The sequence below is a fragment of the Anser anser genome (genome assembly GCF_964211835.1).
Source record: "Anser anser genome assembly, chromosome: 6".
NCBI lineage: Eukaryota > Metazoa > Chordata > Aves > Anseriformes > Anatidae > Anser > Anser anser.
Genome location: NC_139726.1, coordinates 27409294 through 27429498, shown reverse-complemented (window position 1 = coordinate 27429498; position 20205 = coordinate 27409294). Strand labels below are relative to the sequence as shown.

At 38.3% G+C, this 20205-nt stretch overlaps 2 protein-coding genes across 14 annotated transcripts in view; both read right to left on the bottom strand.

Moving 5' to 3' along the window:
• The window catches only part of ADAM23 (ADAM metallopeptidase domain 23), a 75085-nt gene extending 58666 nt beyond the window's left edge, over positions 1–16419 (bottom strand). For 6 of the 12 annotated variants that reach the window (XM_083842246.1, XM_083842245.1, XM_083842247.1 and 3 more), the window contains exons 1-3: positions 16013–16418; positions 14707–14933; positions 7088–7164 (exon numbers count right to left, since the gene is read on the bottom strand). In XM_083842246.1, the coding sequence (XP_083698372.1) occupies positions 7088–7164; positions 14707–14933; positions 16013–16175 (467 nt within the window). In that variant the 5' untranslated portion in view covers positions 16176–16418. Of the gene's footprint in view, positions 1–7087; positions 7165–14706; positions 14934–16012 lie in introns of all 12 variants that reach the window. The other 6 variants (XR_014586195.1, XM_083842249.1, XM_083842251.1 and 3 more) reach the window with 3 other exon arrangements.
• A 637-nt stretch (positions 16420–17056) lies between these two features.
• ZDBF2 (zinc finger DBF-type containing 2) overlaps positions 17057–20205 on the bottom strand; it is a 36970-nt gene continuing 33821 nt past the window's right edge. Inside the window, exon 8 of one of the 2 annotated variants that reach the window (XR_014586192.1) lies at positions 17057–17139. The gene's annotated coding sequence lies outside the window, so the exon portion shown is untranslated. The remainder of the gene's footprint in view (positions 17140–20205) is intronic. The other variant, XR_014586187.1, reaches the window with a different exon arrangement.

Here is a 20205-nt window from a genome sequence, read left to right as displayed (position 1 = left end):
ACAGCCTTTTTCTGTTATCAGTTTCAACTGTATCTACAACCTTTGTTGAAAAAAAAAAAAACAAAAAAAAACCAACACCTGTTCTTATGTGAATGTATTATTAACATAAGTTCCTAGTATCTATTTACAATAAACTTTACTTGGCTGCTGCCTCTGACCAGACTATCTCCAAGGAGTAATTATATTGGAAATATTATTTTTTTAAAAACACAACGAGGATTCACTATTTTTTCTTACATCATCTTTAAGGAGGTGAAAAATCAAAATATGACACCATAGACTAGACATGTCTGCTTAAAAACAATTAAAAGTAACAACTGATGATTCAGGCATATAGGTCAATTTTCTTCATAATTATGAAATGAAAGAAAGTCCACACTCTACTACTAACATCATAATGATTCTGTAACAGTAAATAGCACACATTTAAAAATCACTTCATGCACAGTCTGGCTCTATGTTCTGTGTGTGTTTTTGTTTGGCTTGCCTTTCAGGTTAAAAAAAAAAAAAAACTGACAAATTTGTTAAGCTGAAATTCCCTAGGTGATATTTTAGGTGTTCAGTTTTGCTGTTTTGTTTTTAAGTCCTCAAGTGGGGAAAGATCTCCTGAATGTATTAACAGGAAAGCAGCATGTTCTGAATTCTTATAGAAAAGTGCAGAATATATAGAAAAGTGCATATATTCTTATAGAAAAGTGCTACATATTATTTTTCAAGATCAATCTGCCTCCACCAGTTAAAGAAACCCTGAATCTGTTCAAAGGAGTTCAGAAAACAATTTACGATCCTCTGGTTAGGTACTTCTAGAGACACCTTCTGTCCTAAAACCTTCCAGCTCAGAATGGAGCATGCTATATTTTAATGGCTACCTCAATAAGCATTTTTAAAGTAGGAGCTTGAAGAATTCTTCAGAATATTAAGACCAGTATCTTGCTCAGTTTCTACCAGGATTTCCCTCTACCACAGCACCAAAGATCATACCACTTTAAAAAGTGCTACTTGAAAGGATCTGAATAAATGAAATGCTAGACAACATTACAGAAGATATGAGGACTGTTATGGAAAATATTTCAATGTAATTCACTATGACAGTCTTCCTAGAAGAGCAATTGACAAAATAAAGATTTTATTTAAACAACTGTTCAAGTTCATTCAATACTGCATTTTAGTTGATCCCTTTCTTCCATAGCCAGCTGGGAATCAGGTAGTTTTGAATTATCAATATGAATTTTATTATCCTGTAACATAAAGCTGAGGGATGCCATCTTTGCCAGAATGATCTCATTCAATGGTAATCGGATTTGCCAAAGCCTCCTTCAATTTAAAACAAGCTTTTTCTGCACACAATAGAAACTTGGGTTTCTTTTCCTCTTACTGAATTCACTAAACGATCTACATGCTCTGTTCCTTTGTGTCCAGTGAAAACAGTCTGATTTAAACCAACTCTTATTACAAAGGAAAAATCCAACTGGATGCAAGCACAAATTTTAAATTTATTTTAGTTCTACTACTAGAACTAGCAAAGTAAGTTTATTCATAGAGGTTGACTTGACTGCCTTCAGATTAGATAAATGACTATAGCAGAATCAGAGATTCCTTCTAGTACTCCAGCAAACTAAAAGTTTATTTTGGTTCCCTTAATCCATGCTCCCATATTGAACTACTTTGTGTAACTTTAGCTTTGTCTTTGAATCAAGTCAGGTAAGAGCCTGTGGTACAGGCTCTTAGGAGCTAGTGTGACAAACTTAACCAGATGTAGAGCATAGGCAGGCTTTACACTATCTCCAAAGGCAAAGATTTCAGCCTAAGTATAGCAGAATTGGAGATCCCAGTAATTCACTTCAGCATAGAGAGCTAGGTGACAAGTCAGGACCATCTCACAAAACAGTGAAAAATTTGCAAGGCTAGAAAGGTAATTCTTCAGCACTGCCACACTACAGTGGTTACATGTAAGCAAGGAGTACAAGGACATAGCCTTCTTCCCCTAGAACACACCAAGACAGGCAAAAGCACAGTAAGCTGTTTGACAGCAAAAACACGTGTGTAGCGATTTTGGGGTGTATTTTCTCAGCATGCAGCGATCTGTGACACTAGGGTTTCCTAAACCAGAGTTAGTATCATTGTTTTTAATGGCCCTCAGTAGATGTCTTCTCTGTCTTTGCAATCCTTTAAAACTCCTGTAAACTGTTTAATAAGTCACATTAGTAGTCTGTGACATTATTTTAATTTTATGTTTTGTGAAAAGCACCTCCTTTATTTGGTGTCCACAGGTGTTACACTGGAAGAGGCAATAAACATCCTCCTCCTGCCAGGTAGAATTTTGTAACATTGTCTTATTTCCTCGTATGTACATTTGCAATGCCCTGAGCTTGTTGACCCTAACAATCCACCAGTCCAATGGCTGTGGTCACATCTCAGCTAACAGCTATTCTATACCCTGCTTAGAAGGGTGTGATATCCACACTTGATTAATTGCAGAATAAAGAACGCACATAATAAAGTCTTTTCACTCTTAAAGTGTCAGACAAGAAGGATAACATTTACAACACCAATATCTGCACTTTAATAAGACAAACAGCATGCATGTCCTCTCAGATTTTTGTTTCTTTAAACCAAATTCTTCTCAGAAGCTTCCACTATATTCCATGCATGAACATACTTCCCAAGAGCACTTAAAATAAAGTGGAACTTTTAACAGAAATGAGCCTATCCTGAGTTTCCTATAGTTCTGTTGAAACAAGCTATACTGTATGTGAATTTATTGATAGACTTTCATTGCACAGCGGCATTAATTACTACAGGGAAATCTAAAACTTGAGTGCTTGTAAGTCAGGCACTCTAACATTAATTTATACGGCTGCAGTTATAAGTCCTCTTCTATAAAACCCATACAGAAACAAATGCACACACACATTTTTATTTTATAGATATTGGCCAAAGAGAAAGGGATGAGATAAAGAAAAATGAGACAAGGTAAATATTAAAAAGACTGATCTGGAAAGTTCTAGAAGGAATGAAAGAGGAGCTGAAAATACTGCTGGTAAACATTCGAGAAATTGAGCTAAGAGTGCGGCCTCTTGGTATGTGGCAGGATTGGTATTACCTCCCACTGAACTTCTGGAATAGTGACTAAGTAAAACACAAGACTGTGCACATTAGTGAACATATAAATGCTCATGCATGCATATTATAAATACACATTTTTACCATAGCCTTAATGACAGGATGGAACAGAATAGCTGAAGAGAATCATGCTAAACACACACACAAAATTAGAGAAACAAAATAGTAAGAGGACAGAATAACCGAAATATTGCTTACAATTTAGTTGCTAGTTTGCGGCTGAATACAATAATTGAAAATTAAGTTTCTCCACATTATCAGGTATTTCTAACCCTTGCAAAGACAACAGAGAACTTTTTTCACATTATTGTGTGTTGAAAAACATGGAGAGTTTTTAGCGTCTCCCTCCAACACTTTTTACATGCGGAATGCCCACTGAAGCAAGTAACTGAATAGGTTGCCTCCAGTTCTGGGAGTTGGAAATGAGGCAGTAAAGCTCCTACCTGCAGCTCAGACTCAAGACCACAAATATTCACATGAGTACACACACTTTGTTTAAAATACTAACACTGATTTCTTTGCATCTCATCTGTAACAGAAATTTGTTAAAAGCAGGCTAAACTTGCCACAGTAATACTATCATATTTAATTTATGCAGCTCATGTATCTCATAGGATCCATTTAGCACCCTAAGCATTTAGACTTGCCTTTAAGAAAATGTTATAAATATTTGAAGTTTCCTCCTGGAAAAGTTATGACTAGTTTTCACATTTCCAATTAAAAAAAAAAAAAAACTGAATAGATTCACAAAAAATCCAGTTACTGTCTTTCTTTTTGAAATTCTGCTAACAATGTTATCTGCTCTGTGACTATTCTCAAATGACATTCAGCCTTTCAGAAATACATACAAAAGACAACACACCATTTACAAGCTTAAAACTGGTGGATAATATTGGCTGCAACAAGCTGGCTATAATGCTGCTTCTCACCTAATAGGGAATGATCGCTCACACTAATCATCATATTTTAATGTCTCAAATATTTAAGTCATATTACAGTCAAATGTGGTTTTTTTTCAGTTCATGCCAAAGATGCCAGGTTTTTTTTTTTCCATATAATCTCTTCATTGTGGAAAAAAAAAAATTGGAAATTTAGGTGGACTTCTACAGAAAAAAGAAAGCAAAGCTGAAAAATATGACCTACACCCCCATCCCACCCCTAAATCTTGAAGGAAGTTAGTTTTCAATGGGAAAGGTGGGAAGTCTTTATTTTTTACGTTCTGTTTCTGTGCAGCTCTGGTACTGAATTTCCCACTCCTTTTTTGTGCCACAGCCTTTAGAATGAATCCCTGTAGGTGAAGGCTCCCAGAGCAGGACACTCTGTTATTCAGAGGCTGGTGCTAGACCATGAGACAAAAACCGCTGTTTCTGTGACAAACACAATATAGCCAACTGCCCTCAGCACTAAAAAACAGGAAGTAGACATTTCTAACTCACTGTTCTTTGCTATTTCTCTCTAACGTGTTTTAGTTCTACACCAGAACATAAAGACTGCTATCTTTAACCAGGACGTAAGAGTTACCCACAGAAACACTTGTCCTTCAACTGGAGGATAGCTAAATGCCTTTCACACATTAGTGGAAAAGGGATCATTAAAAAGTAATTTGTTAGCTCCTCTCACACAACTTTTCTAATGTGTATAACACATAAATGAAATAAAAGATGAGAAATTGTTCAGATATACTAGAATCATTGATTACACAACTGCGTTGTTTAAACAAATTGACACTACTGTGGATAAAAACGTTTTTTTTTTTTTTTTCAATTACTGAACATACTTTTAAAGTGTTTTGTTTTGTTGTTGCTTGCTTTTTTAAAAAAATAAATAGTGGGTTAAGACAATGCTGCGTGTTACTTTTTCCTTTAAGACAACAGAAAAGTTCAATGACAGCAGAAGCTGCAAATACGCTTTCACAGAATGGTTTGGGTTAGAAGGGACCTCAAAGATGATTTAATTCCAATCCCCTGCCATAGGCAGGGATACCTTGCCCTAGACCAGGTTGCCCAGGGCCCCATCCAACCTGGCCTTGAACACCTCCAGGGATGGAACACCCACAGCTTCCCTGGGCAACCTGTTACAGTGCCTCACCACACTCTTCAGTGAAGCATTTCTTCCTTGTATCTAATCTAAATGTACCCTCTTTCAGTTTAAAACTATTACCCCTTGTCCTACCGCTACATGTCCTTGTAAAGAGTTCCTTTCCAGCTTTCCTGCAGGCCCCCTTCAGGTACTGGAAAGCTGCTTTAAGGTCTACCCGTAGCCTTTTCTTCTCCAGGCTGAACAACCCCAACTCCCTCAGCCTGTCTTCATGGGGAGGTGCTCCAACCCTCTGATCATCCTCGTGGCCCTCCCCTGGGCTTGTTCTAATTTGTCCATGTCCTTCTTGTGCTGGGGGTCTCAGAGCTGAACACAGTGCTCCAGTGGGGTCTCACAAGAGCAGGGGAGATGCGTCTCCCTCGACCTGATGGTCATACTTCTATACAGCCCAAAATACAATTGACTTTTATGCAATACTATAGATGATTTTATCTGTCTGGCATTTAGTACTGATTTTATGTTTCTACTTTATTCGTAAACTTTATGGGTGCAAATTTTCAGTAGCACAAAAACTTTCTTACATTTTTTAGAGAAACATAGCTCCCTATCTTCAGCTGCGGATATAAACAGAGGCGATACAAACAACTAAACCAACAATGATCTGTATTATAAGTCAGATCTTCCAGACCGGAGAATTATCTGAAATTGGTGTTTACCTTACAAGTAAACAGACTCTAGGCTGCACCTTTCAGTACAGCCAAACCACTAAGACTCCCAACGTCATGAGGAACTTCGTGATGATAGTGTCAACAGTATGGTTTCCAAATCATTAAAGATGAGCCAGTCATATAAATATTTACAATATTCCTACATGCCTTGAACAACTAAAGTAATATTTACTTTACAGTTCATCGATATATATTAAAAACAAAGCAAAAAAATCCACACCTTTCAAACACTAATTCTACTGGAGTCTCTCTATAAATACAGTACATAAGCCACTGACACATCCGGTCTTTGCCCTTTCAAGTAAATGCTTTGCTGTCCTAAATCAATCTGAGAAGGCATGCAAGTAAAACAGCAAAAATGATAGCAAACATCTCCAGTCACTGTCCAATATACTGAACTATGTTTTACCATGGTATAAATAGAAATGATGTAGACCAACTTGCATTACTTTCTGTAACATTATTCATGGTAATCTCTCTTCTCCAACATTTCCATGCTTACTGCATTTACAATATGGGAACTAAATTACTGATAGCTATCATCATTTCTCTACTACATATGAAGCATGTTCACTGTATTTTACTGTGATTTATGATGTTATTACACACAGGTTCAGAAACTGTAGGTAGCAAAAGTCAATCATTCTGCAATTGCTTCTGTTGCATCAAAGCATGAAAAAAATACCATAGACAGAATACACAGAAAATGCTAGTCCTTTAGGATCATTGGGGTCCTAATCATTGGGGTGTTTTTTTTATTACTGGAAACTACATTTTAACAGCTGGCAATATAATTATAGTTGAACTATACATTTTAAATTCATAGTTATAACAATATATTAATACATACTTAGTAATCATAAAGATCATTTACAAATGTAAGAGTAAACGTAAGTTTCAAATGCTCTGCATTTTCACTGTCAGGTTTAGGCTTCTGAAGCCCAAGATATTGCTTTATACGTTTCATCTTTAGGTACCATTATTCTTTCTGAGAGATAAAATTTTAAAGGTACAGTACGGATGTCAGTAAGGGTAACATCTACCTTGCTTAAAATAGACTAGATGTTATTTTGTATTAATAAACTTGGACAACAGCATAGTTTTCCATAGATCTTGGAATTTCATGTGCTCCGACCTTGTATCATAAGTTGAAGACAATTTAGAACAGGAAAGAAAGAAACCTGAAATTGTGCACTTACTTATTCAAAGTGAGGTCAAGGATGAATTTGGAGCCAAAGGCCTCAATCTGGAAACTTGCCTGGGACAGATGTACAGCCTGTAAACATGAACACATAACAGTATTATAGAGCTTTGCAGAACACTCTAAGTTATCTAAAAGAATCACTGCAACAAGTATTTTTAACAAACAACTGCAAAAAGCGAAGTTATGGAAAACATGCTTATTTTCATGAATTGCATCAGTAAATTTTTTGGCCTTGCACCAAATTCAGATTCAAAAGGATTTGCCTTTTTAGACAGTGAAGGAAAAAAGAGAAGTACCTGAAATAGTATCTGAAAAGAGTACTTTCAAATATACACACCCATTCCTCACAAAAACAAGCAAAAATGTAGCTTCATATAAATGACTGTATTTCGCCATAGCCAGATGGCTATGTAACAAAATAATAAGTAACACAGTACACTGTTCATTTAATTATGTTATTGCATTCATTCACTTTAAAAGGCCTGAAATAATTAAAGCATTTGTGATACAAAGCTTCGAGTAAGAAAATCAGAGCAAAGCTTGTATTACATGTTATGAAAGACATCTTTCACAGTAATCCCTTCACAATTAAAGGCTTTATATTTGGCATTGTAACCAAGCCGATGTATAGAAGACTGATGCTGTTCAACATAAGAAAATAAAGTTAGCTAGTCTCTTATAGGCAGTTAACTTTAAGAATATTCGATTTTTCTCAAATATATTAATCATGTACTTTATTCTTTTCTATATTGTTGTAAATGAAAGCAAATACATTTAAAACATGTTCAGCTGTTTTCCAGATAAAAAATAAGAAGAAATAGTCCAAGAGTTTATTTTTGTGAAGACAGTGTTCCAACAGGGTAAAACAGGTCAGACTATCATTAACGTGGTTTATGAACTGCTGTAGAACTGATACTACCAGTGATCCCAAACACTCTACTTAAACAAGTTGAACAAAACAGTAATATCAAAAGTGACTATATTCCTTTTCCAGAGTTAGCTTAGAAAAAAATACATACTCCTTTTCTTTTCAGCTTGATCCTGGTGCAGCATTTTTTTCACCTCCCCTAACAGACTTAGTATGACTTGAAATACCTTTTTTTTTTTTTTTTTTCCCCCAAACACTTTTTAGGACAGTAGCAGTATCAAGACTAAATAATTACCTGTAAGAAACAGATATCAAGAAATTTGTTTTCCACTTTAAGTATCTTTTCTGGTTTTGTCACTACTATTGTTCTGACAGCCAATTACAAACCAATTAACTAAACGAAACTCTTGAATATACTTCCTTTCAGAAAGATTAACCAATGTTTCAACATACTTCACTGACTAAGGAAATGCTAAAGCATCAAGAATTGACGTTATCACCTAAAATAATAAAACATTTCAAAAGTACTTGTGGCATGTTGGTAATAATGTCTTCAGCTCCTGAAACATGAAAATCCTTAAACTTCAGCACAAGACATCACAGATACCAAAAATAGTGTGTATATAAAAGAAACTACATAACCTAAAGATTGGGAACTTCATCAAGGGCTGTGAAAACCAAACAACAAGTTCTGGTTCCCAAAAGACCCCGACCCAGCAACTGGAGGTTGGGAGACCAGTCTAGGAAGTAGCACTCCACGAATGTTACACCCATACATCCATCCCTCCCTAGGCATCTGCTACTGATTGTTCTTACGGACAGCTAGATGGATGTCCAGTCTGATCTGCTACAGCTTTTCTTTTGTCCAATCAAGCCCATTTGGTGACACATGTATATCCTTTCTTGTAATTTCTAAACCATCAAATATTTTTTTATCTTTCCAAAATTTAAAGTTACTTAAAGGAACTTGTATTCTCAGTTTATAGTAATACCAGAAAAAGATCATCCTGTAGTATGAGATGTAATAAAAATGTTATTTCTGAAAACAATTTCTTCTGTATACAAACACACCCTTGCAATCTATTACCGTACATCAGTTCCAATAGATGTAGTTTCTTACATATAAGCAATTACTGAAAAGCAACTGGCGGTAATTTGCTACTCTGCCATAGGGCACGTCCTCCACCAAATTCAGCTCAAACCATTGGTTATAAAAAGAACATGAGATTTTAAATCCTTGCTGTTCAGCAAAAACACTGCTTTGAATTCAGGTGAACGCGATACTCTACTGCTACAGTGAAATACAGACCTTGTTAATCCAGTTTAATAATGTATACCCACCCATGAAAGCCACAAACCAGAAATCAGATAAAAGTAATGAAACTAAAATGTTTCATCCCAAAACTGACATTTTTTCCTGTAACAAGTTAGCACAGAAAGCCACCAGTGAGTTGTCACCAGGTGTTTTAGCCATTACTATTGCCATGTATCATCATGATGGCAAGAAATATTTCAAAAAATTATCCATGGAATTCTGCTATACATCCTGATCATTTCACTGTATTCTCCTATCAGCTACCTTGTAATGCAATGCCTAAAGTATAATCTGAAATATGGGCTTCTTCTGATTCACACAGAAATATAAATTCAAACAAGAATATAAAGCAGATTAGCATGCGCTTTGAAGAATATACAGACTAGATATTACACCGTGTGTACTCATATGAAAATTACTACCCATCACCTTTCCGTACCACTTTCATACATTCAGCTGTGCACACCTGCACGAGCGTTCTTTACTTATGTATGCAGGAGACTAAGTACCTTTGTACATGTTTATTATATAAAAACCTCTGCAGAGGTTCCTGCTTTGACAGCTGTGGGCTGCTCCAACTGCAAAGCAGCAAAATTACATGAAGTTTTTCTGCAGCAAAGACTTACTAATCAAGTATAGCAGAGTGAGTTAAAGAAGGGCGTGAATCTTTAAACATCTTCCCACACTCAAATCCAAATTTAAAAAAAAAAACGTTCTTCACTGTTCCAGATGCTAGGATTACCAGTGTTGCCACTAGTAATATATAAATACGTATTCAATATAGTATCAAAAGACAAAGCACACAAAATCATCAGTTTGCAAGTACTGTAAATGGAAGCTGCACCACAGAAAATTCAGAAAAAAATGCAAACATCAGCTGAAATACTACAAAGACTCTCCAACAGTCTATTAAACTCATAGACATAAGCTACATGAAGTTCATTCATTAATTTGATCAGTTTTTATTACATGGGGATTAGAAGTGAAGACTTATCCTAAGATAGGTAAAGGGAATATAATTAATGCATAGGACTTCTCTCTGTATTTCAGTAAGACCTCACAGGATCACTCAAAGGTTATTAACCATACATAATCTTTCATCCTTTACAAAACAGGTCTGCTTTTTCTTCAATACCACCTCTTTTACTACGTTCTTTTCACTTCATCTTAAGAATGCTTTCCCTTTCAATTTGAGCACACTACATACTGAAGTTGCATAAGACGCTCTGAGACCTACTAGTCTTCAAAACCTTTAAAACAAGGTAACATAGAATTAAGCCTGGCAGGAATATCATTGTAATTTAAGTGACGAACAGCTGAGTTGAACAGAATCACAAGTGGAGTGTCCACCCCAAGGAAAATAGCACAAAATGAACCAGGGGGGAGGGGAGGTATAACTGTCCTGTCTTTGCAGTCAAAACTACTATAACACATTTCTTTCAGTAGTTAAGATCTTAACAACCCTTTCCTTCTGAAAATTACACTAACAGCTTAGAATTAAGACATAAAAGACATTGCCTCTTTATGAATTATGAAAACTTACAATTTCCAGTAATCCAAAAAGTTAGAAACTGCCCAGCAGATATAGCTTTCCTTCATAAGTGTATCATTCAAGCGATTTTCCACTCAAAATTTGGTATGGTTGCCCTGAGTTGTTTTTCCTCTACCAATTCCATTATTGTGAGATCACATCCGATGTTGTAAGATTTCTCCCTCTGCTGGCCACCGTAAGGATTTGCTCCTAGCATTCTGTGACAAATCATGACCCATGTAGTCTTCCCACTAGGTCCTACCAATCTGCTATGTGCAGCCTATGAAAACATATGAAAGCAGTCATCTGGTTCAATCACGAGCTTATCAAAAGGCTACATCCATCTGCAAAAGTTGACAAAAGGAGCAGAACGCAGATAACTCAAAGCTCTTCAGCAAGTTTCAGGTTTCTTGCGAGCTTCTTTAGTGGATTTTTGTAAGCAGGTGCTTTTTTTTTTTTTTTTTTTAGCATTTCACACTAAAAATAACTTCAGAAGAAATCAAAGAAAACAGCTAACTTTAACTATGAGGAAACCGAGGTGTATAGATTTTAGTGTCTTCAAGTAACAAGTATCCAAAATATATTTTAGAGCATAACGAGAGAAGAGTTTATACACTAGAACTCTGTCTGCCTTGGAGAGACACCATTTCGTAGTCAAAACTATGCTGAATGTTCATTCTTGTCAACAGCAGGAAAAATCTTTTTGGAAGAACGAGAAGGAATGAGAGAGGTTCTACCCACAGTTTAGATCACATATGCCCTCTCATAATGTGGTATTTCACCAAATTCAAAAGTAGAAAGGGGATAAAGAAGATCAGCGTTGAAAAACAAATTATTTAAATTGGATTCCCCAGTATACTGTATTACTCTCCAGCCCTTCAATTCTCCATATATAAAAAAGGTTGCAGATCCTTACTTTTAGGAGGAGACTTTTAAAGAAAAACAAATTTTATTTCAATCATTTTCATATTTTTCTAGCTTTCGTTCTTTCTTCACATGCATACATAACTTCCTGCACCACTCTGCTCTCCATAGTGATTCAGCATTTTGGAGGCATTCAAGCCTAATCCCACAAACTATCCACATGGTTTCTATTCTTCTGGCCACAATAACGAGGTGCCACTGAAAGAGGGTCCATTGAATAATACACATAGTTAGGGAGTATATCCATATCATGTACCTATAAATGAGACCATTAAGGTTGAAAACTCAGGTTGAAGGATGTATGGTTCCAAAAACAAGGGGGGAGGGGGGGGGGAATGACACAAAGTAGTACTTTAATTCCATTTCTGCCCAATGCATATAAGGTCATCAAATTTGTCTTTACATTTTTTCCCCACATGCATACAATGAATCCTAAATATAGACTTCTTTCTTTACCCAGCTACAAAGGTATTTTAGCTATTTCCTTTCATTAGCAGTGTGGGAGGCAGCAAAATCTCACATCAGGATTTACTACAATATAGCATTTATTTCAATTCTGGGAAAGGATAAAAGCAAGTACTAAAAAATCCATCCCCTATTCGTGTCTGTCCTCCTCCCCCAAATCATCAACCCCCCCCCCCCCCCATGCGCATCTTTCACAATCCAATTGCTTTGTATTTTCTTTGTGGGTTGTCTTCCTTTGTAATCAGGGAAATAAAAGTCTGCCTAGGATATAAGAGGTGATTAGAGTGAATGTTCAACAGAACAAAATAAACAAAATATTGATTAGCATCTTATTATTGGTGAAACAGATGGAAGAGCAAAGGAAAGACTTCATTGCAAAGAAAGACATGAGATGCAAGCTGGGGGCGGGGGGGAATTGGGGGTGAAGGGGAAGCCCCTTGTGGTGCTCTGGGAGCAGAAGATCAAAAAACAAAAACAATCCAGACAAGGAATATAAACAACCCTCTCCTTCAATTAAATGGATCAAAGCAATGTAAGTTTCATGCCAGAAGAATGAAGTCAACATTATGTCAGTTTCCATGAACACCCAACTTTAAGAACCCTTCTCTGGGAAGAACTGCAGTGTTAGCAACGCCTAGGCTTAAAATGGACACTGAGTGGAAAGATCCACTTTACACAAGGCTCAGCACCACGCATACTCAAGGAAATCAATACCAATTCTGTCAGCGCTGATTTCTGCAAAGCTTTACCCCAACAGGTATAGAGATATGGTAGGACACAGGAAGGATAGACAAAGGCAGCAATGTTCTTGTGGGAATGCTGGGCAAGTTAAGAGACTGGCAGGCATTCCCCTCTGTGGATTTCCAAGAAAATCCTCACATAGAAACATGGAAAAAGCACTATTCCCAAAGTCTGGTCTCCAAACATTAGCAAATCGTTTTCTTCCCATATCACTCTCCAAAGAAGGGACGAAGAAAATCCCCAGTGTACAAGTTTATTGAAAAGAACGGTCTTGCTTCACAGGCAACTCCCCAGGGGTCAAGGGATAAGCCTCTACATTCCCCCAAAGAAACGAAATACTAACACCATTATAGTGAACAGCTTTAGAAGAGAAAATACAATTCCAAAGGACTTACACTTTTCCCATGTTTCTAATGTTTGTATAAACAGAGCACATTCTGTCAGCATGAGCAATAAGAGGGTAACGAAGGTAGGAAGGTTGTTTTGTTTAATGTATCACTGATGCTGCTTATTCCTTCCTAAATAATATCTGAGACCTTTTTAACCGCTCTGCAAGCCAGCATCATGCATGCTTCAAGAAGGTTAGGGTGCTACTTCTGAAGGTAGCATTCTTTTAAGTAACTTCATTTTCCAACAACGGGACAGCTTTTCTGTTCCATCCGTAACAGACTGGTATATTTAGATACATCCAAAGGCACATCTGAATAAGTTAGAAAGCAATCTTTCTTCTCATTAAAATATCGAAACTATACAATAATAGCTTACTTCAAAGATTATACAGTAACTCCATGTTAATTTCACATCTGAAATGTCACATAATCAATACCAACAAAAACATACATAATGCATAATAAATCATCTTTTGAAAGTTTCAAAAGAAATGTTAATTTTCTTGGTAAGAACTTCCCTATAGATAAGTCTTACAGTAATATCTTACACACTTATCTGCTTTGCTGTCTCTCTTTTCTACCATGGCAGTCTCTTCCTATACCTTCTTTACCTTCACTTTGCTTTTAACCTGCTTTAAGAAATTATTTTTTAAAACATAGATTTATAAAAATAGAATGGAATAATTTTAGGGGGTGCCTCTTAAATAACATAGATTAGAAAAGGTTTACCTCTTCACCGAGTTATCACACAAAACCAAAATCATTTAGTCCATACAATTTCAGAAAATTCATTTTGCTATTTATTATCTGTATCTGTGCAAAATAAAATAGTAACTCTCCCCCCTCAAAAACAATCAAACAAAAAAAACAGGTATTCAGAATTTGACAAAAACTTAACACTTTACAGTGGTCTTCACTGGCCATACAATGGCAGTAAATCAATACTGCATTTATTAGGTAGTGCATGATGCACTCAACGTCGAGTAACTCATGCTTTAAGATCAGAATTCTGAAGAAAATCCCTATACAAACATTTCTCCAGAATGGAGTTATTTTGGAAGAAGCATTTTGCTAACGATAGTATAACATAAGTCAAGCCACTGGAATTGTATATTGGTCAGACAAGCCAGCCTTGCATAATTCCCATTCATTTTTATCTACAGCTCAGCTTCTGAACCATTCTGAAATCTAAAATAATTGTTTTTAATTAAAACAAGGGAAATGGCATTCCTGTTTAATTACATGTCCTATTTTAATGCCTAAAAACGGTGGTGAGGACCAACATTAAGTCTTGAAGATCTGCAAAATAAACTATTCAAACACAGTTCCACATCACTTTTTTTTCCCCTAAATTCTGCAGATAAGGCTCTTTTTATCCTACCTTATTGTGCTTCTGCTGGTGCCTTGCTCTAGTATCCAGGATGTGGTAAGGGGTCTCAGAGTCCTTGTTGATGTAATAGATTAGTCTTGAAGGCAGCGTGATTTCTTTCTGGATTGCATTGCTGTAGCTGTTATTTTTACTGCTGCTGCTTTTATTCTGTTGAAATGTACTCTCTTCATCTGCCAGGACTCCCTCTATACTGCCTGCCGTTTCATTCCAATGCAGGTCTGAGAAAGAAAGATAATGACAGCCATAAATTATATGGCAGAATATGTTTATTTCCATAAAAAAGCAACCTACTTAGCTTGCAGTATTCTAATATTTCATTAATCACTCAAGCAAACAAAAAGACAGCTTATTCATGGAGAGAGATCTGATTCATTATTCACACATGAAATGGTTTCAGAAATAACATTACTTATTTAAACGCATGTATAGTTTCACATACAGTCATGGATTATAAATATTTTAATGCCTTTCAATCACCAAGAGAAAAAAACCTTAATGGATATGTAGTTAGCTAGCAAAGGAAGATGTAGGGGATAAGTTCTCTTCCCTCTCACAAGCCACATACACACAGAAAAAAATATATATACACACACCTCTAGAAAGATTAAGGATACTTCCCATATTCCCAAGACAAACTGAAATTAGAGTTCATACGCTCTGAATGCTAATCCATTCTCTTTACATAATGGGAAGTTTTCTAACTCTTAACTTTGACAAGAGCCCTTTTCTTCAGTGGCACCTTGTCAGATGAAATCCTGCATCCTTCCTTGTTAAAATTTTAAAACGCAGCCAACCAACGTGCAATGTAAAATTGATAGCAACGATTCACAAAACGACTATATCCAGCATTCCACGTTATCATAACCCGCTCAAAAGTGAATAACCGAAATGCACACACAAAATCCGATCCCAAACAAGTTAGCTTCCTAGCGAGACTCACACCAAACCCACCTATGTACGCCTGTTTTTTGTCGCATACCTCACCAGCCTATTTCTCCGCACGCCACCCTCCACCTAAACCACTGCAGCACCAGCCCCAGAAGAGCGGAGGCAGGGAAACCTGACATTTTTCTCCTTTTTTATAAGCAAGCGAAGGGAACCTTATCCGAGCCCCGGGCTTCCAGACGCCGGAGACGGCACGTACACAAAGCTGGAAGGGGCGGAGGAAGAAACGGCTCGGCGGCAGCGCGCTTTACAGGGGTTCAGTGGCCGGGGGAGAGGCAGGGGGGTTGGCAGGGGCGAGGGGGGGCCGCAGACGGACACGCAGACGGACGGACGGACGTCCCGCCATACCCACCGGCGGCGGCCGGGGGGCACGAGGAGCCGCGGAGCAGCAGCAGGAGCAGCAGCAGCCAGACGAGGCGGCCGAGGAGCGGCAGGAGCGCGGGGCGGCAGGCGGCGGGGAGGCGGCGGCCGCAGCAGCGGGGCTGCCGCGGGGCGATGCTGCCGGGTGGCTTCATGGCTCATAGCGCCCCGGGGGGCGGCCGGCCGGGGCGGGGCGGGGGGCAGCGCGGAGCTCCGGCCCCCGACGGGCAGCGCCTGAGGGGCTGAGGGGAGGGGGGAAGAGGCGGCTCCCGCCCGTCTGGCTCCTCGCGCCGCCGTTACGGGAGGCCGTTACCCGTTACCTCAGCGCGAGGGCGGGCGGCGCGCGCGCACCTTCGCCGCTTCTCCCCCCTCACCCGCCCATTTCCCCACGCGCGCGCACGCGCGCCGCGCGGTCGCTGTCCGTTGTGCTGCTGCTGCCACCGCCCCGCACGGCCCCACGCGCGCCCCCCCCGCCCCGTCAGGGTGCCCCCGGGAACCGCCGCGATGAGATAGAAATAACGGCGCAGAGACCATGGGGCCGCTGCTCTGTGTGCGCTCCGTAGCTTCAGGAGTCTGGAGGAAATCTAATCTGCAGCCTCACTGTTGATTTCTCCTCAAACCGTTTTAGATACCACATTCTTAGCACGCATTTTGCCCACAGACTCCCAACACCCCAGAATAGATGCGTTTTATTTTGGTGCAGGTCTCCCTGCTGAGGAAATAAAGATGTTTCTCGTTTTTTGCCTGGCTGTTGCTTTTTATTTCTGTCACCTTATTCCTTCTAAGCTGAGTTTGAGTACCACACAGATTTAGAGAGAGACGAATTTTCTTGGCTTCACCTAATTTTCTTTAGAGCCCAGCTAGCACTAACCCTGGCTTTGTATCACTAAGTTAATTACCGTTACTGCTAGTTTAGAAAGAATAAGCAGTTTGACAAATCATTGCTATGCAGACTATTTTATAACAGTAGTGTTATTATTTTTATTTTTATTTTTTTTTTTTTGAAAATCATTCTGAATCTGCACATGCTGCTTACCTCACATTGGTCAGACAGGTGCTACTTGTGGAAGCTCAGAATCCAAGCACGTAATGGCAGACAGCATCAAGCTATGGGATGACCTGGGGTGAAAAATGACAGAAAACTCCTTAGGGTTTCTGCTGGCTGGGCCTAGGGAGAAACCTATACTAGTTTTCTGTATAAATTGGTATTCCTCAGTACTCATTTTCCCAGACACTTTCCATGCAGTCCATCTAGCCCAGCTATTCATCATTAAATATCACTGGAACCTTTCAACCAACAGCAGCTCCTCATTTATCCCCATAAACATGTAAACAGATCAAAGGACCAGTTATGTCAGTGCACCTAGATCCAAAATAAATAAGTACAGTCAAAAGAGATATTTTAGAATCAAAGAGTAGACCATACAGTTAAAAATTTAAATCCAGAAACTAACCGCAAGACAAGAAACACAAGTCTAACAACAATGAACACTAACAACAACGAATGCTAGAAGTATCTGCTCTTCAAACTATCAGTTCTTATTTTTACTATCCAGATTATGAGGTGTAAAAGCAACAATTACCTCTTCCTACAAAGGTTGGCTACAGCAAATTCTTTCTAGAGCCCTTTTGACTCAAGCAGAAATCTGCAGCACAATCACATAGCACCATCTCAAGCAGGCATGCTCAGTCTCCCATGTGCTGATCATGATGTAGCTCAAGCTGCATTTTATAGAACTGCTAAAAAGCTTCAGGTGGGCATGTGCAGTTCAGGAGCATAATCAGCTCCAGATGAAATACTCCACTAAGTGCCTCCACAGGTGCCTTTTTTTTTTTTTAAACCTGCTTTCATCTTTGAAAGACCTTATGAAATAATCTCAAATAGATTGCACTGCAAATGTCTGAAAGCAAAATATCAAAAGCATGGATTATCATGGCAACATCTGTTTCCAATTAAATAAATTGGAACCTCTGAGTCAGAGACATGCAGGAAAATGCTGATAGCCAGTGCTTCAAGACTAGCTACGAAGAAAACATGTATTACACAAGGTACACACATACTTGCAATCTGGGTGATAAATAAAGCTTACATCACAGCTGCAGACTGTTGCCCAGAGCTTTTCATTGCTTGTTTATCAGGATGGGGGTCAGTGAACGCATGGAATGAAACTGTGTAATGCTGCAATTCAAATCATAAGGCTTCAGATGCAAAACTGCTGATAGTAGTCTTGGCTATTCATACTTGTCAGCTAGTCAGGAAATATCAGACTAGGCTCTGTTACCTCAATGGTAAAGACACAGCTTTTCAACACAATCTAATCTCTTTTTCCAGCATCTCCTGAACAAAAAAAAAAAAAAAAAAAGTAAAGTGTCAGTGTATCGCTTGACTTGGAAAAGTCTCTCTATAGAATATGTTTTTAATGAACTTGCTCCTTACCCAAGGCATAAATAATATTGGTCTTCCTGACTGAGTATTCCAGGAGTGTGTCTTACTGGGATATGAGGAAAATTTCTGGATTTCAACATCAGTGAAACAACCTACCTTCAAATATCTAACACTTATTTCAAGAATCCAGTTAGGTCCTATAACAAAGGGGCATGTGGAGTATTCCTGGATATTGCTCACAGACACAAACTATTTCCTGGTTTAATAGAAACAGAAATATTTCTCTTGCAGATGGAATATGAAGGAGAGAAGTTCAGGAGATACAAACATAGATGACTGATTTATCAAGCAGTAAGACTTAGCCAGTGTTCTTACACCATTCTTGCAATCAAGTTAACGATAGTGATGATCATTACAGAAGAGGAAACTGGAATCTCAAATATTCAGTTCAATGGAGATCTTCCGAACACAGAAGGACTGTCTCAGTTACTTTTGTAATAGCAATGATACCAACCAGCAGTTTAAGACCGTCCTTGTGTGACTGAAGGGTATAACACCACAGAACGCAGGCAGCGCAAAGAAGCAGAATAGAAGCAGCCACTGCTGAACTGTGCCATCAGGCGAGTGCAGTTCTCAGGTGTGGTTATGACTTGTACGACTGCAGCACTAGCAGGCGCAGCCATAGGCTGCACAAAAACTGGACAAAGTGACAGATCTGTTAGAGAGATTTCCTTTTGATTGGCAGTAGCACATAAATCAGCCAGTGCTGTAAACAATACAACAAATATAAGAGTCCTGAGCAGGAGGGGTACCAAGCACGCTGCAGGCCTAAAAAGCAATATTTACACATGGGCACTGAGTACCAGTAGAATCTCATAGCTGGCACATAACTAATCCACACAAACCTCTAATGTGCACACAAAAGAAGGCAGTAGCCAGTCTCTGTTTCCCAGCATGGGACTAACAGCTAAGACAAAGCTGTGCTGAAACTTCATGCAGGTCATGTTTCGTTACTTTCATAAAATACACTACAGCACATATAAAAATATCATGTGCAGTGTAAGTATGAATAATTTATATTTAGAAGAAACCTGGTAATTACAATGAACAATGCAATGCATTAGTATAACCTTTTTTAAAATCATACATTTGAATACTCACTGATTCTCAATGTTCAGCTATTCTCAAATAGCTCCTCAGTCATTAGTGTGAAAGAGAGTATTTCTGTAATAATGGCTGTTATTTTTTTTTCCCTTTACAATGTAACCATCTCTTGCTACACATCCCACCACCTAACAGCTCTGCAGCAACCCAGCATTTGGTCAGAAAAAAATACATACTTTTCATTTTTACTGTTCCACTTAGTTTCATTAAATACCTTTCAGCAACCCTGGAAAACAGCATAAACATTGCAGTAATGCAACAAACACATATGAGGTTCAGGAAACGGAGTACTTGCTCTAGATTCTTCTGAAGCAAGCATCGCTTTCCAAGTTGTAAATCTAGCAGAACATGGTTTCTGCTGTTCTTCACTTTACCATCTTCTTGATTTCAACCTCAGACTCTTCAGAGGAAGAGCTTTCTCCTGTTAGTCAGTAGTTCAACAGAGCCCTAAATCCAGCTTTACCCTGTGTACTATTGGGCACAACACTACCTTAAATTAATATTATAAAATATAGTACAGTTGAAATGCCACTTTTTCATTCCAAGTGTCACTCATTTACCAGGTTCTGCATACTTAGCATTACTGCTAGCTATTCCTCTCACTAGTACTACTACACAAATGAACTCTTCTATGA